Source organism: Balaenoptera borealis (assembly GCF_965194805.1).
Source record: "Balaenoptera borealis genome assembly, chromosome: 20".
Classification (NCBI taxonomy): Eukaryota; Metazoa; Chordata; class Mammalia; order Artiodactyla; family Balaenopteridae; genus Balaenoptera; species Balaenoptera borealis.
In genome coordinates, this window is record NC_138879.1 from 25,214,073 (window position 1) to 25,239,684 (window position 25,612).

The window sequence follows — 25,612 nt, forward strand, 5'->3', positions numbered from 1 at the left end:
TTTATTTTAAACTACCAAAGTCCCTGAAGTAGAGGACTAGTTTATTTTTAGTATTAAAGCGATTAACAATAGTTCTCATTCTAACTTATCCAAACTCACCTGCTCAGAAAGTTGCAAACCCATACAGTTTCTAACAAATCCCACTAACCATTAAGAAAGGACTTACAACAATAATAGTTATGTGCACGGGAAAAAACCAGAGTAGAAAATGCCAGTCAGAGGTATCCAGAGAGAAAGACTTTCTGTGAGTGAAATAATATTTCATGTCCATAGTTCAGGAATGCTTCTGTTGGGAGCTGGGAAATCAAGATGAGAAACCTTTGGTATCCAAACTGGATGTCTGGGTTCTCTGCCATGCCATTTTTGACTATTCTAAATCAGCTGGAGAAGGAGGCCTGAGGAGGAGGAAGAAATTCTCAACCTCTGATCAGTCGCCAGTCCCAGGGTTAGGACTGACGACTGAGTACAAACACACTCAAGGTCTGACCCTGAATGACAGTGGGACAACCTGGAAAACTACTCACTTAGTACTCGAGTCAGGCCTGCTGTGAATAGCCAGGTCAGCTCCATCCCAGGGCCTTTACGCTGGAGACCCTCAGAAGAATGGGCATTTTAGTTGAGAGGCTGACACAGCTGGAGTTATGTGACTTAAAAGGTACTAACCCACAAGGATGGAAGTAACAGCCCTTAACACTATGCTTCAGATAATCGACATGACTCCACCTATAGGGCAGCAGGACTAAGTAAATCCCTAATAATTCAGGTTAGGCAGGATCTTGGGTCATAACTCATAGTAGAAGCTATAGGTTCTACTCTATGAAATCCATGTACAGTATAGATCCAAGAGGCTGGGACACTTAGAGAGTGTGGCAGAACACATGGTCTTCAAAGATCTGCTTCTCTTTTGCTGGGAAGGCCTTGTCACAAATTGGACAATTCAAACTAAGGGTCTGCATGTGCTGCTCCAAGGTGTGATCAAACAAGTCATCAGGAAAGTCTGATTTGCAGGTGGGGCATTTCTTGATGGAGAGCTGGGAGGAAGAGCAAAGAGGTCAGTCCGAATGTAAGCTATATGTGGCAGAGACTGTGTCTCACTTTCTACTATACCCTCAGCACCTAGCATAATGCTTGGCAGATGGTACGTGATCAAGAAATAGAGGATGAATGAACAAATTCACATTTGGAGATACTCACTGGGGCATTTCTCTAACCCTAGGATTGAAAGGATGTAACATTGCCTGGAAGGGGCACTGGACATACCTTGTTTGGCTACCTGCCTGGTCCATATCTCCTCCCCAGTCCTGCTACCAAATTCAATTCACAGGTGAAAATCTTCAGTGGAACACTGATGGATGAACTGTGTTTTCTTCTCCCTGCCCTAACAGGCTCTCTCAGCTTTCGGCACTGACCAAATTGACCCTGCTGACTTCTGGAGTTATCACAGTGAACCCGTCTCCCTATGGTTCTCCCAAGAACTGGATGGAGCGGGAAGGGAAATTTTCCCAACGGTCTGATGTGGGCAATCTCATGAATCCAATACTTACCAGGCTGGGGGCAGAACTTTCTTGGATACCTGAAGGTAATAAAAAAGATTTCATTCAATGAAATGCATCCCTAGAATGCATTCTCCAGCTGTGTTCTAGCAGCTGTTTTTTGTAGCCCTCATTGTTCCCCTTCTGATTCTTTAGCTCTCATATATACCATCTACTTTGATAGAGGGGATCTAGGTCAAGGATAGCGGGAAAAGAGGAAAAAATAATGAAGTGGCATTTTCAGTAGCCATTATATAATCAGAAAAAACAATAAACCTATTTCCAGTGTGGAGAAAATGAGATTTTAATGAAAACAGTAACAATTTAACACGGAAATAGTCTGAGAATAGATTTTAAGACCAAATCCACACAGTCATTTTTTAAATGAAATGTTTAAAAATATTTTTAAGGAAAAATAAACTTGTACCCCTGCCTGTTGCAAAGATCAGATTGTGACTGTTAAGAGAACAGGACTGCTTTAAACTGTCGCAAAAAAGCAAATGAGGTCTCATATCGCTTTTGGAGACAAAAAAGGAGGAAAGTTCCGTGTTTGGCAAAGACATCTGACCCCGGGTCCTTCAATGACAAGACGGGTTGTCACCCCATTTCCACTCAGGAGTCTCTGAGCACGTCCCTGCTACCCTTGGTCAGGCCACGGGGGTGGCTGCCTAACAGCCCGTCCTGGCGGCACGGTCCGCCTCTCGTGCTTCCAGTTCCAAATCTTAATTAGCTTCCTCAGCTTTAGATGTATGTATCTTCTACACAGAGACATTTCTCTGATTTATGTATTTGGAATATAGCCACGGGACTCAATTTGTGTCTGCTGCCTCTAGGCGAATGATCTGATCTGTGTCTTCTAGATTCAGATTTATTTCTCAATTAACACTTCTTGCCTGGCAGTCTTTCTGTTGGGTACTCAGCTTCTGCCCAACAAGTCTTAACAATGAGGCTGGTCTTAATTAGCATTTCAGATAAAAAAATTTATTGGAGGAAAGGGATGCAAGCAGGGGCCTCCAGCTCGAATGGCAAAGTTGCCTTACCAGAATATGGGTTTCCATAGACAAGTCCTGGGTTTTGTCTTGCAGCTCCTTGATTCGAAGTAGGCGCTTGATAAGGCAAAGAGTCATAATTCAGACCCATGTAACTCAGCAGTGTGCTGTTCTCCATCTTCAAAAGCTAAGGATAGAGTATTTACAGAGACATGTTAAAAGACAACAACAAATGGCCACAAGGAACTGGCCAGGGATGCCCATTACAGGTAGTTCTCAATTAACAATGTGGCACTGGAGAAGCCCAAGAAATGATAAACCATCATTCTTCAAAAGGGGAAGCAGCAGCCTCAGTATTCCAAAGATGTGAGTTCTTAATATCTGAATTTAAATATGTATTGTATTTTATTTAGAATGAATGCAAAAAGGAATTTAAAATCTTTAAATACACACCAACTGAAGGGGGTACAGAAGTTGTATGGATATGTGAGGGTGGTGGGAGCTATATTAAGATTGAAACTGTTACACATTATTGAGAGCAGAATGGTTCTTTTAGTCTCCTTCCTAGAACTATTTTCTTACATAGTGTGAATATTCATCTGATATAATTTTCCCTCTTCATGTTTTATCCCATCAAATGGATATGCCAACAGAGAGTGAGAAGGAAGAAAAAAGAGAGGGAGGGAATGCGAGAGAGAAAGAATGTAAGAGATCAAGCCACAAGGGGGACAGGCAACATTTAAAGTTCTTAGAAAAAAGAAAATCAGTAAATTTCCTCTTAACATCTTAAGAGGGTTTTACTCTAGTTCTTAACAAAGCTTCCAAATATCAGATCTTTTTCTTCTTGCTGCAAGTTGTGTGCATTCTTCCTTCCCCATCTTCTGCACACCCTTTCCCCACCCCCAGCCCACACTATTTCAAAGTCAAGGTACAGCTAACTAAATCAAGAGGATGAGAATGACAGGACCAGAAACAGACCCCAAAGTCTTTCTGGAAAATTGAAACACATTGGCATAAACGATATAATCAAAGGTAGAAATGATCACTTGAAGGCACAGCCCAGAAGGGTTATGGAGAGGGTAGAGATGGAGAATGGCTGGAGGTGTAGATCGGAGGAGCAGCCAGAATGCATGGACACCTGCTCTTTGATGCCAGCAAGAATGTGAGAATGACTTCAAGCTCAACCTTTTTATTTGCTGCCATCATCCTCAATCAATCAATAATAATGTGTTTAGCATACAGCAGAAAATAAATACTGGTTGGATGAAAGAATGAACTGATGAATGAATGAATGCATAGTATTTATTTGGGGCCTACCATGGGTCCAGCACTGGTACAGACCACCACTTCTGCTCCTGGTTTGGCAGCAGAGAAAAAGACAAAAGTTGTGCTGAAGGAAAAGGGTCCCTCAGCTAGCATAAAAATGATGTAGGATATTACTCCCCAAAGACAATACTTACAATAGCTGTGGAGTTAAAAGCAAAAATAATAAGTTAGATCTTCATCAAGGCTGTTCCTTTCAAGGTCACTACTGCCACGCCAAACACGCTTCAGTTACAGAACAAAGAATGGGTTTTGCGGTAGATTAGGAAACCAGATGAAAGGTACTCTTTGTTTGGGAGCAACTGTCCCATCCAATGTCCCAGAAAGGGCTCTTTTGTTTAACTTTTTATGTTATCACCACATCTCTGGGTCACCCTTTAAAACTCTCCTTCCTTCCCTTTAAAACTCTTTCCTTCCCTTTAAAACTCTTTTACACACTTACATCATTTTCTTCTTCCATTCTCTCTTTCTCTTTCTGCAGAACATTATACATAATCTTGTTCTCACTCAGTCTTTTTGACAAGTCAAAGTTCTGGTCCTGTCAAAAAAAAAAAATTAGGATTAGGACCACCTATTGCAGTCTGGATCCAAGGTGGGGTAAAACAAGGAGATCATAGAGCATCTGGCTTTCCAAAGTGGTGGGACTGAGGTGGTGGAGAAGGAAATGGGGGTAGGGAGGAGTGGTACCATGGAGGTGATGCTGACTTACAGAAAAATGACTTAACAAAATGCCTGAAGGCTTGGGCTGGCATCAAGATGCCAGTTTCTTTTGGTTTAGCTGGGAGTAAGTGACCAAAGAGAGAAAGAGTTAGCTTGGGGGAAACCTCAAGACTGGCTTAACAGAATTAGGGATAAACTGAGCTTTTTTTAACCCCACGCAACCATGGAAACAATCATCTTCTTTGTCTTGAATAAACATCTCACTCAACCCAGCGTGAAGCACTGAGTTAGGCTGGTGTGACTCCCTCCCAGTGTGAAGACAGGCATGTGGACTCAAGTTACACTGAGGAAGAAGGAACCCTGGAAGGCATTTATCCAAGGCTACAAGGAACCCAGACTGGGGTCCTGGGCTTCCTAGTATGATGGGTTCACCTGACTAGTTTCATGGAGCCAAAACTCATAGGCATGGCTTCAGCACTTCCCGACACCTGCCTATATATATACACATGCGAATACCTCACAAAAACACTTTAAGTTAATCCTACTAGTTGTGGGGTTTTTTTCAAGATTTTTTATTTGAATGCTGGTGCCCAAACTGCTGTGCGCTTCTAGCTGACCCTGAGATAGTAACGCGAAAGGGGCTACCCGACGACAGTGCTGACTGCAGGCTCCTGGCTCCCCATCCCCACTGGCTCCTGCTGGCTCTTCTGGTCCTGCTTCACTTCCTCAAAAGGCAGAAGTAAGAGAGCACTATCTGAGTCTGTACAGAAACTGTCAGTCTGTCTGCTCAGTGGTTATAAAAACCTTCCCTGAGACCCACGGCTGAGCTGGGGCCTCTATTTCTGGGGATCTCCAGGCTGGTTTCTGGCCCCATACTTCATCTCTCTTTTTAGCAGAGGGTGTATTCTCCTTAACGAGGGTGCACAATCCTCTGGGCTTGGTCCAGGAACCACAAACCTTCACACCCTTTGCTTCCTGGGCCCCTCATCTCTGTCGCCTACCCATGCAGCAGCCCTGAGTTGCCTGATCTGTTTGTGGAGCCGTTGACACTCTGTACTTCTCTAAGAAACAGGCTTTCCCAGCCTCTACCTTTGCCTTTAGGCGTTCCACCTCTTGTACTAACTGCTCCTCCACTGCTGTTTTCTTGTTCCTAGGCTCCTGAAGCCTAAGATACATAGTCCTCAGTTAGGGGCCTTTTGGATGCATGAGGAATAAAGAATTGCTATCAGACAGCTGGGGAGCCCCTGGATCTTGAAAAGTATTCCATGAAAACCAAGGAGGTTCAAACCTTTGAATGGCTATAGATTATTTAAAGCAGATTTCTTTGTTACATCAGAGGTCACAAACTGAAAAGTGCCAACAGGGGCCTGGCAAGTAATGGAACTGAATGAAGGAGTGGGATGCAACAAAACAATGAGGACTGCAGCCACATGGGGAACGCGTGACCCATCTAAAGGGTCAGCAGCTACTCAGCTCCAGATACCGCTACTGGGCGGGAGTGTCGGCTCATATGTTGCCAGAGCCTCTGATTTTTCAAAAAGCTGGAAATACAAATTTCTTTTAACGGGAAATGTTCCCATTTTTAAGTGTTGGTCACCAAATCAGTTTTTTAAAAAACACCATCTAGAACAAATAAAACATTCCTGTGGGCTCTACTTAACCTGTGAGTTGATGATTTTCAAACTGTGTTGCATCTATTCTTTATTATATCAAGCTAAAATACACAGTATCTTATATACAGTAGGTACTCAATAATCGATTGGATAATGATTGAATAAATGAATGATGCATAGAGGATATGAGTTACATTCCCAGTAACTGGATATTCTCCACACATCAGGATTTCTCATGTCCTTACAACAGTTCAGAAAATGGAGCTACTAGGCACTTGTTATCACCATGAGGCCTCGTTTCCAACAATATATTATAGGAAATTATTAGTTAATTAGGCTTTCATTACTATATTACATAGCTCAGAATAATTTATAATGATGATAATTGCTAACATTATATTAATTATAACAAAATTTGTTTGACTACTATAATATTTTCTAATTGTAGAGCTCATTTTACAATCATTAATTTGTCTGCCCCGACAAAAACTCTTTAAGAAGGGGGTAGGGGTTATTCTGTGTGATTCCTAGCCCAAGGCTCTATTTACTACAACCTCTCATGAAGTTTAACTTCCAATATTCCTGTTCACTCGTCACATATTAGAAATGCCCACTTCTCCTAAACAGTCTGTAAATGGCAGATTCTCTGTCCCTTTGGGTAGAGAGAAGAAAGTCCAGAGGTAAATGCTGTTCTAATCTGTGTCATTTATCCTGTCCATCCCTTGAAAATAGGCCCTATCCCTTCTTTAGGCTCCCTCCCACATAGCCATCCAAAGACAGACATGCCGTTAACTCCTGTTGTTTCTTCGCTGCAGTAGTTTCTTTCTGCTTCATCTCCTCCACTGTCCATTCGAGCTCCTTCTGATGTTCCCTCTGCACAAAAACAGATTTCAGTACCACTGCTGGGAAAACACACACACACGCACACGCACAAGCACATGTGCGCACACACTGGGGAAAGGCCTGCTGAGCTAATGAGCGAGCAGGGTGCAGAGAGAAAAGCAAGTCTTCTCTTATTAGTTTCTAAGAAAAGCTGTTAGATATCTCATTTCAGATGGCTTCCCCTGAGACCTTTCCCGCAGCCAGTGACACCCAGGTATATGATAGAGCCAAGAAAGAACAATGTATGTATTTTTTCACAAATGCCTAAAAATATTTTGTTCCATGACTCTACCTGTTCAGTTAAACTGAGAAAGAGCTGGCCATTTTCCTTTTTCAGGTGCTCCAACTGCTCTGTTTTATCTTGAACTCCCTGAACAAGCTTCTCCATTTCTTTCTCTTGAGTTGACAGCTGGGCCTAAAGCAAAAATGGTGAATATAACCAAAATAAAAAAGAAGGAAAACTAAACAGGAACAATGCTTTTAAATGTACAGTAACATAAAGAGATGTGTGTTCCCCAGCAACTCCCAACTGCCAAATATCTCTAAGAACTTCTTCACTCTTCTGCTCTACCTTACACCTAAGAATCTAAGACTCAACTGAGTAAAATTTGACAAACCACCCTTTAAAGCCCCTCTTTAAGGCACAGCTTCCTAAAAAAGAGAGCAGTTCTGCTGCTACCTGCTTTACATTCCAGGCTTTTTAGTAAGATTTTGCTTGAAAGGATTTTGTAGCTAAAAGAAAAGTTAAAAAGGGTGTGGAGGGCCAAGAACGGAAAACACACACCCTGAAACTGTAGTGTGATGCTCTGAGAGGTGCACCACTAGGCACTCAGTACGATGAGCTGCATCTTCCTGGGCCACCACAGTGGAGTGGTGGCAAGGCTAAGAAAATATACTTTGGCAAAGGTTTGGCATTACCTACCTGAAGCTGATCCACTCTGACTCCCATCTTCTCATTTTCTGAGGACATCTTCTGGTTTTGTTCTTTCAGCCTGTGGAAGTGGAGATGACTAAGTGAAAAAAAATACTGATTCTAGGTCAGCTCCCCCAGACCTTAAACGATTTAAGGCTGCCTTGGCCCTAAGCCTGCAGAGTTATTTTTAAATCCACTAGTCTCTTCTTCAGTCCTATTTTGGCTTCCTGACCTCAAACTGCAAGTGTTCAATACTTAACGTTAATACTTGAATTCAGGTCATTTGTCCTTAAATTCTGATACTAATTCTCTAACCTAGAATCAAAGAGCTCCTGAATCAAAGAGGGAGAATCATACCTATCACTGTCATAACAGGAAGACTGTTCTAAAATCTAATCGGACCCTGCCTAAGGGTGTCTATGATACAGCAGCTCCTCCTATTCAAGAGTCACACTCACTGAAGAAGCTCTGTCTCCCAACAGTCCTTCTGCTCTTTCATCGTCTGTTCCAATTTCTTATTGATGCTCTTTAGGGTTTCTAGCTCCTCCTGTAGATTGAAACATCAAAGGGACTTAACATTTCTCTAAGACAGTGTTTAGTATCTCAGGCAGCCAACAAATATTTATTGAGCACTTATTATACGTCAGGCATATAGCATGACACAGCAGTGAATGAAATATCCAAGTAAAAGGATTTCTATATTAAAATGTTCTTAATATGTTCTTTCCATATTAAAAATACATCTACCTTAGGAGTTTGGGATTAACATATACACACTACTATATATAAAATAAATAGCCAACATGAACCTACTGTATAGCACAGGGAACAATACTCAATATTTTGTAATAACCTATAAGGGAAAAGTATCTAATATATATATATATCTATAACTGAATCACTTTGCTGTACACCTGAAACTAACACAACATTGTAAATCAACTACAACTCAATTAAAAAAAGGAAGAAAAAATACATCTACCGAATTTCTCTTCTAGTAGAGCTTATATTTGTCCATTAATTCATTAAACAAATATTTAATGAGTGCCTATTACACACCAGACACTGTTCTGGCACTGCAGACACAGCAGTGGGCAAAATAAAGGTGCTTTTCTCCTAGAAACGTGCTGTCCAATTAATTCATGAAAGCCACATACATAATTTAAAAATTTTAGTAGCAACATTAAAAAAAGTAAAAAGAAATAGATGAAATTATTTTACTAATAGTATATAATCCATTAAATCAAAATATCATTTCAATATGTAAACAATAAAAAGGAAATATCTAATATACTAAAATCTGTGCCAGGTATTAGTATCAGGGCGTGAGATCACAAGAAAAACAGAAAATGATTCTGATCTCCATCCTCCCAGTTCACCTTTAACCAGCAGCCGTACCTGCTTCCTTTGGAGCTCGGCCTGCGTGTCTGAGTTCTGCTTCTGGAGGCCGACACAGCTGTCCTTCAGCTGCTTGTTTTCTTTGCAGAGCTCCTTGTTGTGCTGCTCAATCTCTTCCACCTCGCCCTACGAAAGAACGTTCCATAAACTCAGATTTGGCCCTTTATAGCTCAATGGATATTCAAGTCCCTCTAACAGAAAATTCCCATAGGCTGGGATGGTTAGGGTCTAGCTGATTCCCACTCACTGTATTGACATCTGTGTACCCCAAGTGGAAGCAGCCCCTCAGTATGTAGGGAAGGGGGTAAGAGAGGTGTGCCTGTATAATTGCAGCACTGAGGCTGCCATTACCAAGAAAGAAAGATAAACAAAATTAAGGCCACAAAAAGTCAAAAGGGGAAATGACAAAAGAACATAGTTTTTTCTTGCAAACACTTAATATTGTTTGTCTCTCCTCTCAGACTTAGCTCCTTGAGACTGGGACAGGGTTTTAATTGATTCTTCACTACATCCCTAGTGCCTACCAGAGTGTTGGATGGAAGTAGGTGTCCTGTTAAATAACTGAGTAAGCAAAGAATCTGAGAGATACAAAGAAGACTATTTGGTGTGTCTCTCCTCAAAGGAGCTTATAAAATTTACTATGGTGATAAGATGTGCAGATGACAAAAATTAAGTAACTGGGAAAGTTAAATAACTGAATGTCAACTGAGTTACAGAAGTTTTAGAGAAAGGAGAAATCACTTATTGTTATGATTCTTGTTAACATTCCTAAGTCATTCCCTTAGGAATGGTGGGTTTGAATGGGTACTGTATAACATTTTCCCAACAGTTATCTGTTAGCCATTCAATAAAGGCTTACTGACTGAAGTTCTACCCTATCCTGGAATTGCTCCTCTTAATGGCAGGAAGGGATTGCGATGAGACGCTTACAGACCTGAGTGGTAACAACCAGGATGTCCTCCTCATTTTCTGGACGGAACTGGAAAGGGATACTTGCCCCCCGGACCACACCATCCTGATCCACATAGCAGAACTGGTAATACTCATCATCCTTGGGCAGGTAATAAGCTGAAAACAGAACATGATTTTTAATCCAAAATAAGGTCTATTCAGAAAACTAAAAATCTGGAAGTCTTTTATCTACCCCAGAAAGCTCAAGCTCAAGGGAATTAATTAGTCTTGGCTGCTAGCTGTCTTCTACCTTTGATCCAGTATTTTTCTCACCTTTGAACTGGACCTCCTGCTGTTTGGCAGGTTTGCTGTTTAGGTCAACGGGCAAAGTAACCCACATGAAGGTGTAGTACTCACGGGTTGTCTTCCATCCCACCTGCAATGACAAGAGGCTCTTGTTCAGCATCTGAAAGTGCTCAGATTTGGGCCATGTCTTCTTAAAATGCACTTTTTGTTACGTGGATTTTACAATAGAGTAAGTTCATTATGATAAGATCTACCCACAATGGATCAAATCTTGTTTTTTGACTTATGATAACTATATATACAATTAAAAACTGGTATGCACACACACAGTCTAAATTACTTGTCTTAGAAGGAAACAAAAACTGGCCATTCAACACCCAGGACAAGAGTTCCAAATATTGTATCTCCAAGTCAGACATAGAACTGAGAGTGATTGGGAAAAAAGTTGTGGGATTGTGAACCTTGATCCTGCTATTTTCCTACAACAGTGTTCTTGGAATTTCTTAATCAGAAAGCACTTCTGATCTGCCCTCTCCACTGGTTCGTCCTCTCCTGTGTCCAATTCAGTCTTGTCACTTATACCAACCCGGTTATATCACTGCGTTTAAAAGTGCATTTTAAAAATAATGTGTGTGAGGACTTCCCTGGTGGCACAGTGGTTAAGAATCCGCCTGCCAATGCAGGGGTCATGGGTTCGAGCCCTGGTCTGGGAAGACCCCACATGCCGCGGAGCAACTAAGCCTGTGCGCCACAACTACTGAGCCTGCGCTCTAGAGCCCGCGAGCCACAACTACTGAGCCTGCGCGCCTAGAGCCCGTGCTCCGCAACAAGAGAAGTCACCGCAATGCGAAGCCCGCGCACCACAACGAAGAGTAGCCCCTGCTCGCCCCAACTAGAGAAAGCCCGCGTGCAGCAACAAAGACCCAACGCAGCCAAAAATGAATAAATAAATAAATAAATTTATTTTTAAAAAATAAATAAATAAAATAAAAATAAAAATAATGTGTGTGTTGGGGTTGGATGGACAAGAGAGTTCTTAGACTATGAGGTACCAGATAACTCAGTCCAACCTGTAGAGTTTTCTTTCTTCAGTGTTTTTCTTTTTTTTTTTTTTTTTTAATTAATTAATTTATTCATTTATTTTTGGCTGTGTTGGGTCTTCGTTTCTGTGCGAGGGCTTTCTCTAGTTGCGGCGAGCGGGGGCCACCCTTCATCGCGGTGCGCGGGCCTCTCACTATTGCGGCCTCTCTTGTTGCGGAGCACAAGCTCCAGACGCGCAGGCTCAGTAGGCGTGGCTCACGGGCCTAGTTGCTCCGCGACATGTGGGATCTTCCCAGACCTGGGCTCGAACCCGTGTCCCCTGCATTGGCAGGCGGATTCTCAACCACTGCGCCACCAGGGAAGCCCCCAGTGTTTTTCTTAATGCATGTTTAATGAAGGCTTTTTGGTGATAAAGATAACAACAATCTGGTAGTCATAAAGGCCCCTTCTAGGTATGGAATGCAGTAAGTCATAAGATATAAAGATACTGTAAAATATGCCTCAGAGCAGAAAGCTGGCTAAGTGGAAAATATTCTCACTAAATGTGAAGAGGGGTAAAAGACGGCTCAAATCCTATCTGGAAGATAAGAGTATACCGGAGAATAGAAAAGGAGCCATTGTGTCTTCAAGGGGAGAATACTTAGCAAATAAGCAAAATTACATTTATTGCCGTATTGTGACCCTGCCTGAGCCCAGTGGGAAGAAAAAGAACTAAAAATAAATTCCATGTTCCTATACTAAGGAATCAGAGCAGGGTTGAAAAGGCTGTAAGTGCATCACACATACTAGGGCATGTTTTAGTGTCTCATTAACACCCACCCCGTTGCTGTAAGCACCTCTGAGCCACTGACACCTGCGGAGGTACAGGAAGCAGGAATTTTATGGAGTCTTCATTCACATCCTGGAGTTTCTTAATGCACTGTGACCAAAATATCATCTAGGAAGGCCTAAGAATTACTGCTGCCTTGGAACAAGGAAGCAACTTCTAGTCACCTGCAATTTCTGTCCTTGGCTCCTCCATCTGAGCAGTCCTAGTCCCAGCCTGCCTCTTGTGGTATGACATTTCCCCTTCCTGAAACCTTGGAACATCGCATAAATGCCCGGGTAAAGGAGAGTATGGAGCACAGGGCTCTACACTGAAGGAAGAAAAGCTAACTCCCATCCACTTTCGGCTTTATCACTGGTGGTAGCTTTCACTCTATGGAGAAGATGTAGCATATTGCACGTGCAGAAACATTTGTGAGTGCCTACTTGCTGCTGGGAACCAGTGGTGTTAGGGCAGATGAGGGGTTGAGGGGTATGAGTAAGACTACACTGCAAGAACACCAGGAGCACTTTAGAAGTGAGCTAGGAAGCACACAACTTTACAGTCAGCCCTTAATTCTCTAACTGACCATCTGTTGTTCAAAGGAATTCAGCAGAAAAGAGGAAGAAAAGCAGAGGTTTGGGAGTCAAACAAACTTGCTTCACCGCTAGGAGACCTTGGGAAGGTCACCATCTTAAGTACATTCACTTTATTCATCTGTGCACAAGCAATACTACTACTTACCTCAGGGGGCTGCTGTGCTGTAAGGATTAAATTAGAAAACACACACACACACACACCCCCTCATCAAAGACCTAGCACATCATATGTTCTCAAAAAGTTTGTGTTCTCTCTTTATTAGTCTTAAACTTTTCTTGCACACTTTAGGGTAGGTGTTCAAATCAATAGCTTTGTGGACAATGAACCTCTGGGTTAACCACAATTTCCTTATTGTGGTATGCAATACCTCTGAAATGAATGAAGTATAGATGCATTTAAAAACAATGCTTTTAAACATTTGTTTTTAAAAAGAATAAGACTTTCGGGACTTCCCTGGTGGGGCAGTGGTTAAGAATACACCTGCCAATGCAGGGGACAGGGGTTCAAGCCCTGGTCCGGGAAGGTCCCACATGCCGCGGGGCAACTAAGCCTGTGCACCACAACTACTGAGCCTGCGCTCTAGAGCCGAGGAGCCACAACTACTGAGTCTGCGTGCCACAACTACTGAAGCCCGCGTGCCTAGAGCCCGTGCTCCGCAACAAGAGAAGCCACTGCAATGAGAAGCCCACACACCGCAACAAAAAGTAGCACCTGCTCGCCGCAACTAGAGAAAAACCTCGCGCAGCAACGAAGACCCAATGCAGCCAAATAAATAAATAAAAATTTATAAAAACAAAATAAATAAATAAAAAGCATAAGACTCTCATTTGGTTTAGAGTGAAGTCCTCACTGGAAGTTGTTCCGGCTGTCCCTCCGGTTGTCCACTACCCCCACCTCTAAACACCAGCCTTGTTACCTCCAGCTTCCATCGTTCTATCACTTAGCTTGGAATTCCAAACAATTAAGGAAAAGGAATTCGATGAGGAAATGTGAATTAGCATCAGCTCCTACACAGTGCACTCAAGAACGATGTCTGATTTTAGGATGAACAGCATTGGTAAACAAGCACATGACATACTGAGGTGTCAAAACAAAGGTCACTTATGTTGGGACTCAGCAGTGTAAGTTACTTACGTTTGACCTTTATCTCTGTCTCTGTAAATAGGACGATTTGTCATTATGGTGTGTGAGTGAGTGAACGAGAGTGTGCATGTATGTGTGTGTTTGTGCGTGACGGGATGTCAGAGACAGAGATACAGAGGGGGAAAGAAGAGGAGCTAGAGAGTAAGTTGACTATAATAAAAAGTACCATTTCTGTACGTGAACTGACAGGGTGATTAGACACTGGAAGAGGAAACCGAGGGAGCTCATAAACTTTCCGTTCTTGGCAATCTTCACAAAGAAGCAAGACACGCTTATTCAGGAACAAACTTCTTGGGTGCAAGATATAGGACAAGGTAAATTTTCAACATCCTTTCCAGATTTGTAATACTTATATTAAAACAAATTAAACACTGTACTAAGTAAGCAAGTGACGTTTAAATTCACAGAAATTATGTAAGGGGCCACCTACCCCAGTCAAGTCACAGGTGAATATTTCAAAATAGGATAATTTAAAAAACATTTACATTTGGTTTTTGAAAGTATAATAAAACTTGTGGATTGTATGATTTGCTATCTTATTTTAGCTTAAGACTGAAATTAAAATTTGAGTCCTACAGCACATGCTGGTGTGTGTAGGGAGAAGTGCTAGGGAGCTTAGTTTAGGATTTTAACATTGGCCACACATATGTGCAAAATGCTTATAATACAGAGACAGACACACACTCAGGTAACTAAGATTCACCTCTAGTTCCCAGTCACTTGGTACTAAATTAACCACTTACTCTAAAGATGCCAATCCAATCCTTTCGACGGGGAATGAAATGCTGGGTGAGGGTGTAATAGCATGTGATGTCCCCTCCAGGGACGTAGAACTTCTCCACACTGTTAAAGATGACCTGAGAGAAATGACAATGGTCCAGCAAGACAGCTGATGTGGGGGGATCTTCTATTGTCTCTTCCATGGTAGGGGTCCTGTTATGAGATATGGGATAGAATAAGGCTCAAAAAGGGTTGTCAAATGCTGGAAATTTCTGGGCTCTCACCCAGGGAACATTCAGTTCGGGGCAAGTCAGGAAAAGCAAAAGCCTGACAAGTATTGAGATCACACAACTTGCTTTCGGTTTCACTATGAGCCACTTTGCATTCATAACTTCCTGTGCTGTAAGAATTTTCTGAGTCTCTGTGACCTCTTCACCACAGGCACCATCACCCTCACATACCCTTGTTCTCTGCTCACAGCTAGTTTGCTCCCCTTCTTCTAAATGCCTTAGTAAGACAGCCTAGAGGTTCCTGAGCTGGGAACTGTTAAGACTTAGATTCTAGATTTTTCATTCCAACAAGCCCTGTGACTTTTGGAATGTCAATTTCTCTAGATTTCAGCTTCTCTATTCAATTTCATTTATCCTGGAATTATCGGGTCCTTCTATATATTAAGGCACTCTGCTAGGAGTTGGGGATGGGTGCAGAAAGAAAGATAGGGATGAGAGAAGATTATTTGACATGCAGTGGTGACGAGCGTGGGTTCAGAAATCAAACTGTTGGAGTTCAAATTCCAGCTTCATCACCTATTAAACGCATGCCCTTGGGTAATTTACTTAACTGGACTCTGCGCATGGTTCCTCATCTGTAAAATGGGGCCAATAACATCTACCTCATTCTTTTTTTTGTGAGCATTAATTGAAACACAGGCATACCTCGGAGACATTGCAAGTTCAGTTCCAGACCATCTCAATAAAGCACATACCTCAATAAAGCGAGTCACACAATTTTTTTGGTTTCCCAGTGCATATGAAAGTTATGTTTACACTATACTGTAGTCTATTAAGTGTGCAGTAGCATTATGTCTAAAAAAAATGTACATACGTTAATTAAAAAACTTTATTGCTAAAAAATGCCAAAAATTTCCAAAAGTAACATCAAAGACCACTGATCACAGAGCACCATAACAAATATAATAATAATGAAAAAGTCTGAAATATTGTGAGAACTATCAAAATGTGACACAGAGACATGAAGTGAGCAAATGCAGTTAGAAAAATGGCGCCAACAGACTTGCTCAAGGTAGGGTTGCCACAAACTTTCAATTTTGTAAAAAAAAAAAATAGTATCTGTGAAGCAGATAGGTATGCCTGCAATGTACAGTGTCTAGTCCTTAAATCAGTACCTGCCATAGAGTAGGCAATTCACACAAAGTAAAGGCTGAGTGACAGAATAAAGCACTTGCACAAAGTCTGGATAAAGAGAGGGTTTAACAGATGTTAGTGACTATTACGTTTGTGTTTTTTTTCTTTTCTGTCAGTCTTTGCTCTCAAAAGAGTCCCAATCCGATATGGAGGTTAGATGAGAATTTAAGTGACTGCCAAATAAGAGTAAGTGCAAAATGCTCTTGGGTTCAAAAGAGAGAGAGATGAAACTGGTTAGGAAAATGAAGAAAAGCTTCGAGGAGTGAGTAGAATCCTAGATAAGCCCTCAAGGAAGATTAGAATTCTGACAAATGTGTTTGGGGGGTGAGGAAATTCCAGATGAATGAAGCAGCATGCATAAAAGCAAAGAAACGGAAAAATGCAGCCCATGTTTGGAGGACAGCAAGCAAGTTTGGATCCCTATCTATAAAATGGGGATATTAAGCTGTATTTCACCTTTCTAGGTCATAGTACAGATAAAATGTGATCAAGGATGGGAACTATTGGGGAGATAAAAACAATACACAGAAGAAACAAAGTCTTTTGAATTGTCGGGACCTGATACTTCCTGCCCCTCAAAAGCCACATGCCCTGTCTTCTAAATGCATTTAGTGAGTCTATGTTTCTCAATCCAGAGTTCTACTGGGAAATGAAAACAATACTGCAGCTCTACACAGCAGATGAAGAAACAGCTGTACATTTGCAAATACTACTACCTGGTATCTTACAAATTCAGCTGTTAGAACATGTTGGAAGACTGTACACACATACACACACACACACCCCTTAAAAAAATAGTAAGTACAATAACCAAAAAAACACAGTAGCTCTTCTAGCTCTGCCCCACCCCACTAATTTCCTGGTTTTATTTTGAACTCTAAGCAAACAGGCCTCCTCTTCCAGCTACCCCAGAAGTCAATTTTTTCACAGAGAAGGTAAGAGGACTTTGAGGCACTCAACTGTCTGTTCTCGAGACTGAGCTAAGGAACTAAGAAAGGTACTAGCTTTCTGGTTTGTGACACAGTTTGGCCACATCCTCAACCTCAAACCTGAGATCAGTTTTTCTAAGGAAGAAAGAGGTCACATTCCAGTCTAGGCCAGTACTTGTTCCTCATGATAAGCCGTTGACTACTGATCTGTTGGATGCTGTGGGAGGTTGGGCAGGGAGGTTTCTCAGCTCGCAGACCCCTGTCTTTCCTAGTGGTCTTCAGTCACACTGAGGCCAGCATAGCCCCTCTGTCCTAAGCCTGGAGCACCTTTTATCTGAGCATGTGACTTAATCTGTCCTTTACTGTGGATCATGAGAACACTCAGGTAAGAGTGAATTCAGGGCCTGTCTCTCAATTAACCTAAATACCATCATACTCCCTGTTCTCTTCCTTCATAACACTATCACCACTATATACACAACAAAACAACTAGCCCATAGCAATCACTTATTGCTATGTACTCATAGTACTTACTCATTGAATAAATGAATGAATAAGATATGTATGCAATTCATCAAAAAGTGAAAGGAAGGGGCTTTGTAGGTAAACAATGGTGTGAATGATGGTGGGGCTAATTCTTATCTTTAATCCTGCTCTTAATTTGTTGGGTACCTTTGGAGAAGCTGCTGTTTCTCAGCTTTCTCTTTTCTAAAATAGGATGAGGAGGGAGTTCCCTGGTGGCCTAGTGGTTAGGATTCTGGGCTTTCACTGCTGTGGTTCGGGTTCAACCTCTGGTTGGGGAACTGAGATCCTGAAAGAATCTCACTGAAGAAAGGACAGCATACATACACAAAATGACATGAAAGAGCTCATATTCTGAGGCTTGAGTGTACAGCCAATGGAAACTTTATCTCTTGTCATTCATCTGAAAACCTAACATCTGTATGGAAAAGTCAACAGCCTTGGTTCCTTGCTTATCAAAAATGTAACAGACTCCATGAAGTTTCCCATTTCAGAGATCTCATCACACTCCCAGAAGGACTCAGGGGGCACCCAATGGCACTCTGGGTGTTCGGAACTCAATCATTCTTGAAATAAAAAACTCTTCTGCCAAGACTGCAGAAGGGTTTGAGGAGGTAGAGCGAAGAACAATAGTGGCTTTTCTGCTTCTTACCAAAGCCAACGACTTTTAGAAAAGGCCATGGGTAAACCTAGAGCATAACCATGTCAATCTGAACTGGGTCAGTGAGGAGGTATCTCATTCAACTTTTCCTGGAAGGAAGCTATCTACTGATTTTTAAGGTCAGTGACCCTTAAAGCTTATACTTCCTCCCAGCGATAAAATTCCCTGGGAGAAATGGGCTCCAACAACGGCTTGGGAAATTGCCTTTCTGACAAAGCAGTCTAGAAATGACTGTTCATGGCGGGGGCGGGCAGGAAGGATGCGGAAGGAAAATAAGAATGATTTAAGCATCAGCTCCCCTCCTTTAACCACTCTTCCCACTATAGAACCTGTCCACCATCCACTTCTAATTCTGGCAATATCCACAGAGACAAGGAAGAGAGAAGAAATACAAAAAGAGCAAATGTTAAATTTAGAAACCTAGAGTCATTAAAAGGCAGTGGGATGAATTAGGCTCCCTAGAAGTCATGGAATGGTACCCCACTTAATTCCTCACTCCTACCCTCAAATCAAAGACTGGCCATATAAAGAGTGACCAGGGAAAACAAATAGAAAATTTTAAAAACAAACCATCAAACATGGGAAAATAATGCAGAGATTCCACAAACTGTCAGAGGCACTTTACTTGGACTCTGACACAGTTGTTACTTTTTCTTTTTTTTTCAGCTCAGTTTCCAAAATGATTAGGGTCCTCAGAGGAGGAAGGCAATAACAGGCAATATATTTTAAAATGAGTCTCCTGAACTGGCTCCTGGCTTCTAAGAAAACCTGACACATTTTCATCTAATGAGCTTCTCAAGTCTAATACAGTACTCCCAGGACTGTTCCATGAGGGCACAGATTCTCTTATATTCTCCTGAAGGAACAAACAGCCAGTTCTACTCCTGCTCTTTCTGAATGAATCTGTAAACTACGCTGATATGCTTTTTAGCAGAAAAATTGAAAAATGTTAAGCTTTTTTTTTTTTTTTTTTAAGCTTTCTGGTTTAGGTTCTAACAGTGCAAATATTCAACCAAATCAACTCACCAATTTTCCTAAAGATTTTTCCTCATGTATGCTGAACCACAAAGAATAACCTTATAAAACGACAGCAACAAAAACTAAAATTCTAGCACAAAGAATGCCCAACATTTTTGCATTAGCCTTTTATATCAGTGGGCACATTTTTCAAGAGAAGTGAAGACTATAGATAAGTTTCTCTGGATCAATTCACAGAAGGAAACCAAATGAATCCACAGCCGAGAGAGAAATGCCAATCAGTTCTTCATTTGGGAATAGTAAAAACAAAAATAAGTAAAAACTAAACACACATTCAACCTAATTCCTTCATCCTTCTGCTTACTTAAGTTTCTAAACTACTAGCAATTAGCAAAATGGATGAACTGATTTGAGTTCCACTCCCCCTGGCCCTGGAATAGATGCTTCCACAAAACTACCCTTTAGAGAACACTGACAATAGATATTATGGATGTGTAGATGGCCCTGAGATGCGGAGCAAAAGCAAAGACACATAGTCACTGGTCCTCAAATTATGAGAGCCACTTGCTCTAATCCAAATTTTCCAAGTTCATTCCAGTTCCTTACCTAAAATCTTTCTAGTGCCTTAAGTAAATTTTGTCCCCCAGGAGACTTTTAATACCTAATTCATTAACAACTGTTTGAATTAGTTGCCCAGCTTATTCTAAGCAGCCTTCATCCCACATACCACAACACCACAGTGCCAAAAGTACTAGGGAAGAACAGAAAAACTGTTCTGGGCAACCAGGAGAAACTGCGAAAAGCTCAAAGCTGTGGACTAAATCTCCATTTTATTCCATTTTACTTTACTGAGATTTTATACTTTTTCTGTGAAAAGCGTGATTCTGCTAACCCTTGAAGTGACATGGGTAGTGACAGTGTTTGAAGTGTAGTAGAAAGGGGACTAAGCTAGGAGCCAAGGGACCTGGGTTCCTGTCTTAGTTCTGCCACTAACTAGCTCTGAGATCTTGGCCAAGTCACACTACCTCTTTTTAGGCCTCAGTTTCCTCATCCGTAAAACACATGGATCAGGCAAGAAAATCTCTAAGAAACTTTCCAGCTATAATGATGATCCCAGGTGAAGGAAAAAGGAAATGAAAGAGTTTAACTGTCTTTTCATCTAAGAAAATGAGGAAGCATGGTATTATATTAATAAGCACAGTCAAAAATTTTAAAGAGCCCTATTTGTACTATCTGACTCCAAAGACCACATGACTTGTTAGTGTTACGTAACTCTTACTACCTTTCTTAGGGTCCTTTCCACTCCACAGTTGTCATTTCTGCAAAAGGGTAGAGTTTCAAATAGAGGCCCTCTGAAAGTATCTGTGAAAGTGAGTCACCTGGATATTCCTTAATCATGCGCTCTACATAATCTACAAAGACCTATTGTATTAAAAGTCTTTTGCTTTTAACAGTTTTTGTAATAGTGGAGATGTTATAATACATAGCTTTTGTATTATTCTACTCAGCTCCAACCATGGCCACTTGTTGGCTTACATCAGAAGCAAAGAATCCAAGTGATAGAAAAAAGTTTAAATGTCCAGGAGGGGTTGAAATCATAATAAATTAGAGTGGGAACATTAGCCCCAAACTAAATTGGGGTGGGGGAGATGGGGAGGGATGGTGGGGAGGGAGGGGCTACCGGAGATCAACGGTAAAGAAGCAGGTCACCACACCCCAAGTGCTCTTTCTTCTCGGTCTTCTAGAACATCTCCTCCAATTACAAACGGCCTCAACTGAAGGAAGGGGGCTTGAGGGATCAAGACTGGGAAATTGAGGCCCAAAGAGAAAGTAACTTGCCTAGGGTGACTGGGCAAGGTCCGCCCTCGGCCACAGCCACCAATGACGTCAAGCACGGGGATTAAGGAACCAGCACGACCTCGGCCGGCGAGGGGGGGGCGGGGCATGACGCCATGACTTAAAGACCCTCACTCGGGTCAGAGGGTTCCTTCTGCCCCAGGAGCCGCCCACCCGGCTCCGGGCACTGAAGCCCTGCCCTCCTCGGGGAAAAAACTGCCCTCAACCCTCCAAGGCCGCGGAGGGGCTCCAGGGGCCCCATGACGCCACTTTCACTTACGGTCACCCTAGAAAGAATGGAAGGAGGTGAAAACCGAAACCAGCCGCCCCACTGCCCGCCCATGGCCCTTTCTCAGGACTGGATGTGTGAAGTCGGGGAACCCGAGGGCCCAACTGTCCCTAATTGCCTACCTTCACTCCAGGGACTCACCAGGGGCTGCAGCCAGCGGCGGCGCCACAGCAACGGGGCGGGGAAAGGGACAGGGGCGGGGCTGAAAACCCAGGGCAGAGCTGTCCCGTCTGACCCCGCCCACTACGTCATAACGGTCAGCAAGCCCCGCCCTCACCGCGGTGCTTTTGGGGACTTGTAGTGTTTAGGTGACTGGGCCCCAGGGTTGCTCCGCAGCCCTGTATGGTTTTCCCCTGTCCGGAGCAAAGATCACATCCCAAGGAGCCTACTACTTCTTCCCCTAGAAAGAGCCATTTACCTTACTTTAAAAAAAAAATTTTTTTTTTCTTTTAGTCCTGAGTGAAAGCTCCATACATTTGAAGGGCCATTGAGAGGTCATCTTCATTTTTCTCCTGCCTCCACGTAATACTTCACTAAGAGTCTTATAGATGAGAATCCCTTTGGCATTTAGTCATGCGTCCCACTTGCCCCTAAAGGAGACCCAGCAACCTCCCTGGGTAGCCCAGTTTGTGTTTCATCATTACCCCTCTAGAAAGAAATTATTCTTTAGTGTTAACTCTGTTAAGGTAGTGCTCTTCCTAATCGGAGTAAGAATAAACTCAGCAAGAATCCTGCTAAATCAGTTTAGAGAAAAATTCCCCACCCTTGATATCTGATCAAACCCTGGCCTGCCTTCAGCAAGAATCCTGTAAGTAGGTTTAGCAACAGTTCCCCCACCCTTGACGTCTCCTCTTAGTAATTTTCTATCCACTTGTCCTCATTGTATTTGGAGTTGAGTGCAATCTCTCTCCCCTATTGTAATGTCCCTATTGCAGTAGTCCTGGTTAAAGTCTCTGTTACTGTTTTATCAAGTGTCAGGATAATTATTTCTTTTTTAAAAAATTTATTTATTTTATTTATTTTTATTTTTGGCTGCATTGGGTCTTCTTTGCTGCGCATGGGCTTTCTCTAGTTGCAGCGAGTGGGGGCTACTCTTTGTTGCGGTGCGCCGGCTTCTCATTGTGGTGGCTTCCTTTGTTGTGGAGCACAGGCTCTAGGCGCAGGATTCAGTAGTTGTGGCTCGCGGGCTCAGTAGTTGTGGCTCGCGGGATCTAGAGCGCAGGCTCAGTAGTTGTGGTGCATGGGCTTAGTTGTTCCGTGGCATGTGGGATCTTCCCGGACCAGGGCTCGAAGCCGTGTCCTCTGCATTGGCAGGCGTATTCTTTTTTCTTTTTTTATAAATTTATTTTACTTATTTATTTATTGGCTGTGTCAGGTCTTCGTTGCTGTGCGCGGGCTTCATCACGGTGTGAAGGCTTCTCATTGCGGTGGCCTCTCCCATTGCGGAGCATGGGCTCTAGGCGCGCAGGCTTTAGTAGTTGTGGTGCACGGGCTCAGTAGTTGTGGCACGCGGGCTCTAGAGCGCAGGCTTAGTAGCTGTGGCACACGGGCTTAGCTGCTCTGAGGCATGTGGGATATTCCCAGACCAGGGCCTGAACCCATGTCCCCCGCATTGGCAGGCGTATTCTTAACCACTGCGCCACCAGGGAAGCCCAGGATAATTATTTCTTAACACTGAACATGCTGTCTGTGGAAGGTTAAATTCAGAAGTGCCCCTTCTCCAAGGAGTAGCATCTGTCTAAATCTGGAAAGAAAGTTTTCCATGTCAGCTAACCAGGGATTTATGCCCCTGAAGCCACTTGAGGTTTCAGGCAGGAGAATGAGCATTCTTAATCCTGCCTTCTCACAAGACTGGTGGCACTCAACTGAGATGAAAGGATGGTGGGAAATGATGAGTAAACCTGGGAGTGGGGTTTCTACTGAAAGTTCAGATCACCTTCTGAGTTACCAAAATAATACTCTTCCATTTAAAACTCTATCTACAGGGGTGACTTTAGAATCTTGGATATATTTCCATTAATTTTACTTATTAGCTTTCTTAAAGGCACTGAGAACTGACTCCTCCTACACACACACAGCTTACTGTCTATGTTAATATGACAACTATTAACACTCTTGCCTGGAAGTTAAAAATGCAAATAAATCCATTGTTCATTTTAAGAACTTCCTAAAAGAACCATCAGCTTTTCAATAGGAAGTATCACTTGACAATTCTGTACACTCCAAGACTCTTAGAACCGCTGGCCTCAAAATCCTTGCTGTGTCCTCCAATCCTAAACTATTTTATCATGACCCTTGCCCAATTCTAATCAACTCATGCGCCCCCGCACCTGCATTGAAAGATTCCCGCCCCCCCGCCCCGCCTCCAACCAATCTTCAAATTCTCAATAAATACTACTACTTTGTCCTGCCTCCTGTCGGCCACTACTACAACTCTGTCAAGATACTAGTCTTCCTTACTGCAGTAAGAATAAACACACTTTTGTCTTATCAATAGGTTGTTTTGTTGATAGCTTGGGGAGCTAAATTTGACAGCACAGAATGAAAAAAAAAAAAGGTTAATTAGTCTGATTTATTTATTTCCAGTAGAAGTGTCAAGGGAAGCCTGCAAGTACAACCCTTTATAACTGAATATTGAAGAAATGGGAATTTATATTCAGACCTACAGAGAAAATCTTCCACTTTTATCTTCAACTTCCAGGTATGGAGTTGAACGAAGACTGGGGATTAGGGTAATTACTCTGTGCCTGACACAGTGGGTTATCTCATTTAATTCTTACAAGAGAAGCACTTTTATTATCCCCATTTTACAGATGATAAAATTGAGGCTTAGAGAAATAAAGTCACTTGCCCAAGCTCACACAGCTAGTAAGTGCCATTAGAAGACTTTGAACCCAGCATTCTGACTCAAGTGTACTCTTAATCACTATACTCTTCATGAGAGTTCAGTAATCCATAAGGGAAGACAAACACATAAATGAGTTTAATACCACGATATTGGCTTTAGAAGAGGAATTGACGTGGTGCTAAGATAGAAGAGAATTAATTTTTCCTAGGGGCAAGAAGGAAGGTTTCATAGAAGAGGTGTTAAAGAAAAAATTATTCTGAAGCCTGTTAAATGGTAAGGAAGACTTTATTCAGAACTGTTGCAATAGGAACATTAAAACAGGGGAGAGAAATTGTGCTCAGCTCCAAATACAATAAGGACAAGTAGGAATTTATAGCCATTAAGCAGAGTGAGGGGGTCAGTAGATGAAAAATTACCAAGAGGACACACCAAGGGTAGTGGGGATTCTTGCTAAACTGACTAAATAGGATTTTTGCTGAGGGCAAGCTAGGGATGGATCAGATATCAGGGGTGGAGGATTCCCTCTAAATTGACTTAGGATTTTTGCTAAAACTGGACTTGGCAAGGATTAGACACAGAAGCCGAAGGTTGAGACCTAGTTGAGAAAAGTGCTCAGAGGCGCCTAACTGGAGTTTGGGCAAAGAGAGAGTCTTTGTCAGACGCTTGATTTATTTGAATAACAAACGTGACAGGCAGAAAAAGTGATGGGAGAGAAATCTGAGATGGAGGGAGGGAGTGGTCATCTGCAGTGGTGCTGTCCTGTAGAATTCTCTGCAATGATGGAAATGTTCGCTACTTGCACTATCTGATCCAGTAGCCACTCGCCACATGTGGGTACTGAACACTTGAAATATGGCTATTACAACTGGAAACTGGATTTTTTTTTAATGTAAATTTAACTAGGTCTATGTGGTCATTGTCCTGGCTAGTGCAGATCTGCAGCATCTGGGTGGCTGGGGTGTGGACTTTGGGAAGGAGAAGCAGGGGCAACCTTGGAGAAGGTGCCCAAGTAGCTGCTGCTACTTTGACCTTTGCCCTCAGCTCCAGCCCTGCCCAGTCCTTTACAGTAGCAATGGCTCCTCTGGCCTTTGGACTCTCGACTCCATGGAAAAGGAAGGTGAGAGGAATTTTTATCCCTGAAGATTGCTGTCTCTGTAACCATTTAGAGACTCTGCAATTTGATGACTTACAAAGCAGAGATAGCTTGTATGCCCAGGTTTGAGAAAGAGAAGGAATGAGTAATCAATGGGAAGAAGGAGACTATTAATTAGGTCAAGTATGGTATTTTATAAACCTCAGGAGAAAGAGG

General features: G+C 42.3%; 1 protein-coding gene across 2 annotated transcripts; it reads right to left on the reverse strand.

Annotated features, from left to right (window-relative positions):
• CALCOCO2 (calcium binding and coiled-coil domain 2) lies at positions 1–21,685 on the reverse strand. Of its 2 annotated transcripts, none has more exons than XM_082373167.1 (13): positions 21,597–21,685; positions 14,840–15,029; positions 10,535–10,637; positions 10,245–10,378; positions 9,311–9,436; positions 8,371–8,459; positions 7,922–7,991; positions 7,292–7,414; positions 6,904–6,990; positions 4,287–4,382; positions 2,573–2,708; positions 1,545–1,573; positions 1–1,031 (listed from the first exon to the last, which is right to left on the reverse strand). In XM_082373167.1, exons 2-13 carry the CDS (start codon positions 15,017–15,019, stop codon positions 858–860), a joined length of 1,347 nt encoding a protein of 448 aa, XP_082229293.1. In that variant the 5' UTR covers positions 15,020–15,029; positions 21,597–21,685; the 3' UTR covers positions 1–857. The 2 variants fall into 2 exon arrangements, with proteins under 2 accessions (XP_082229293.1, XP_082229294.1); XM_082373168.1 differs by having other exon boundaries at positions 21,578–21,663.
• Between the last annotated feature and the right edge of the window lie 3,927 nt (positions 21,686–25,612).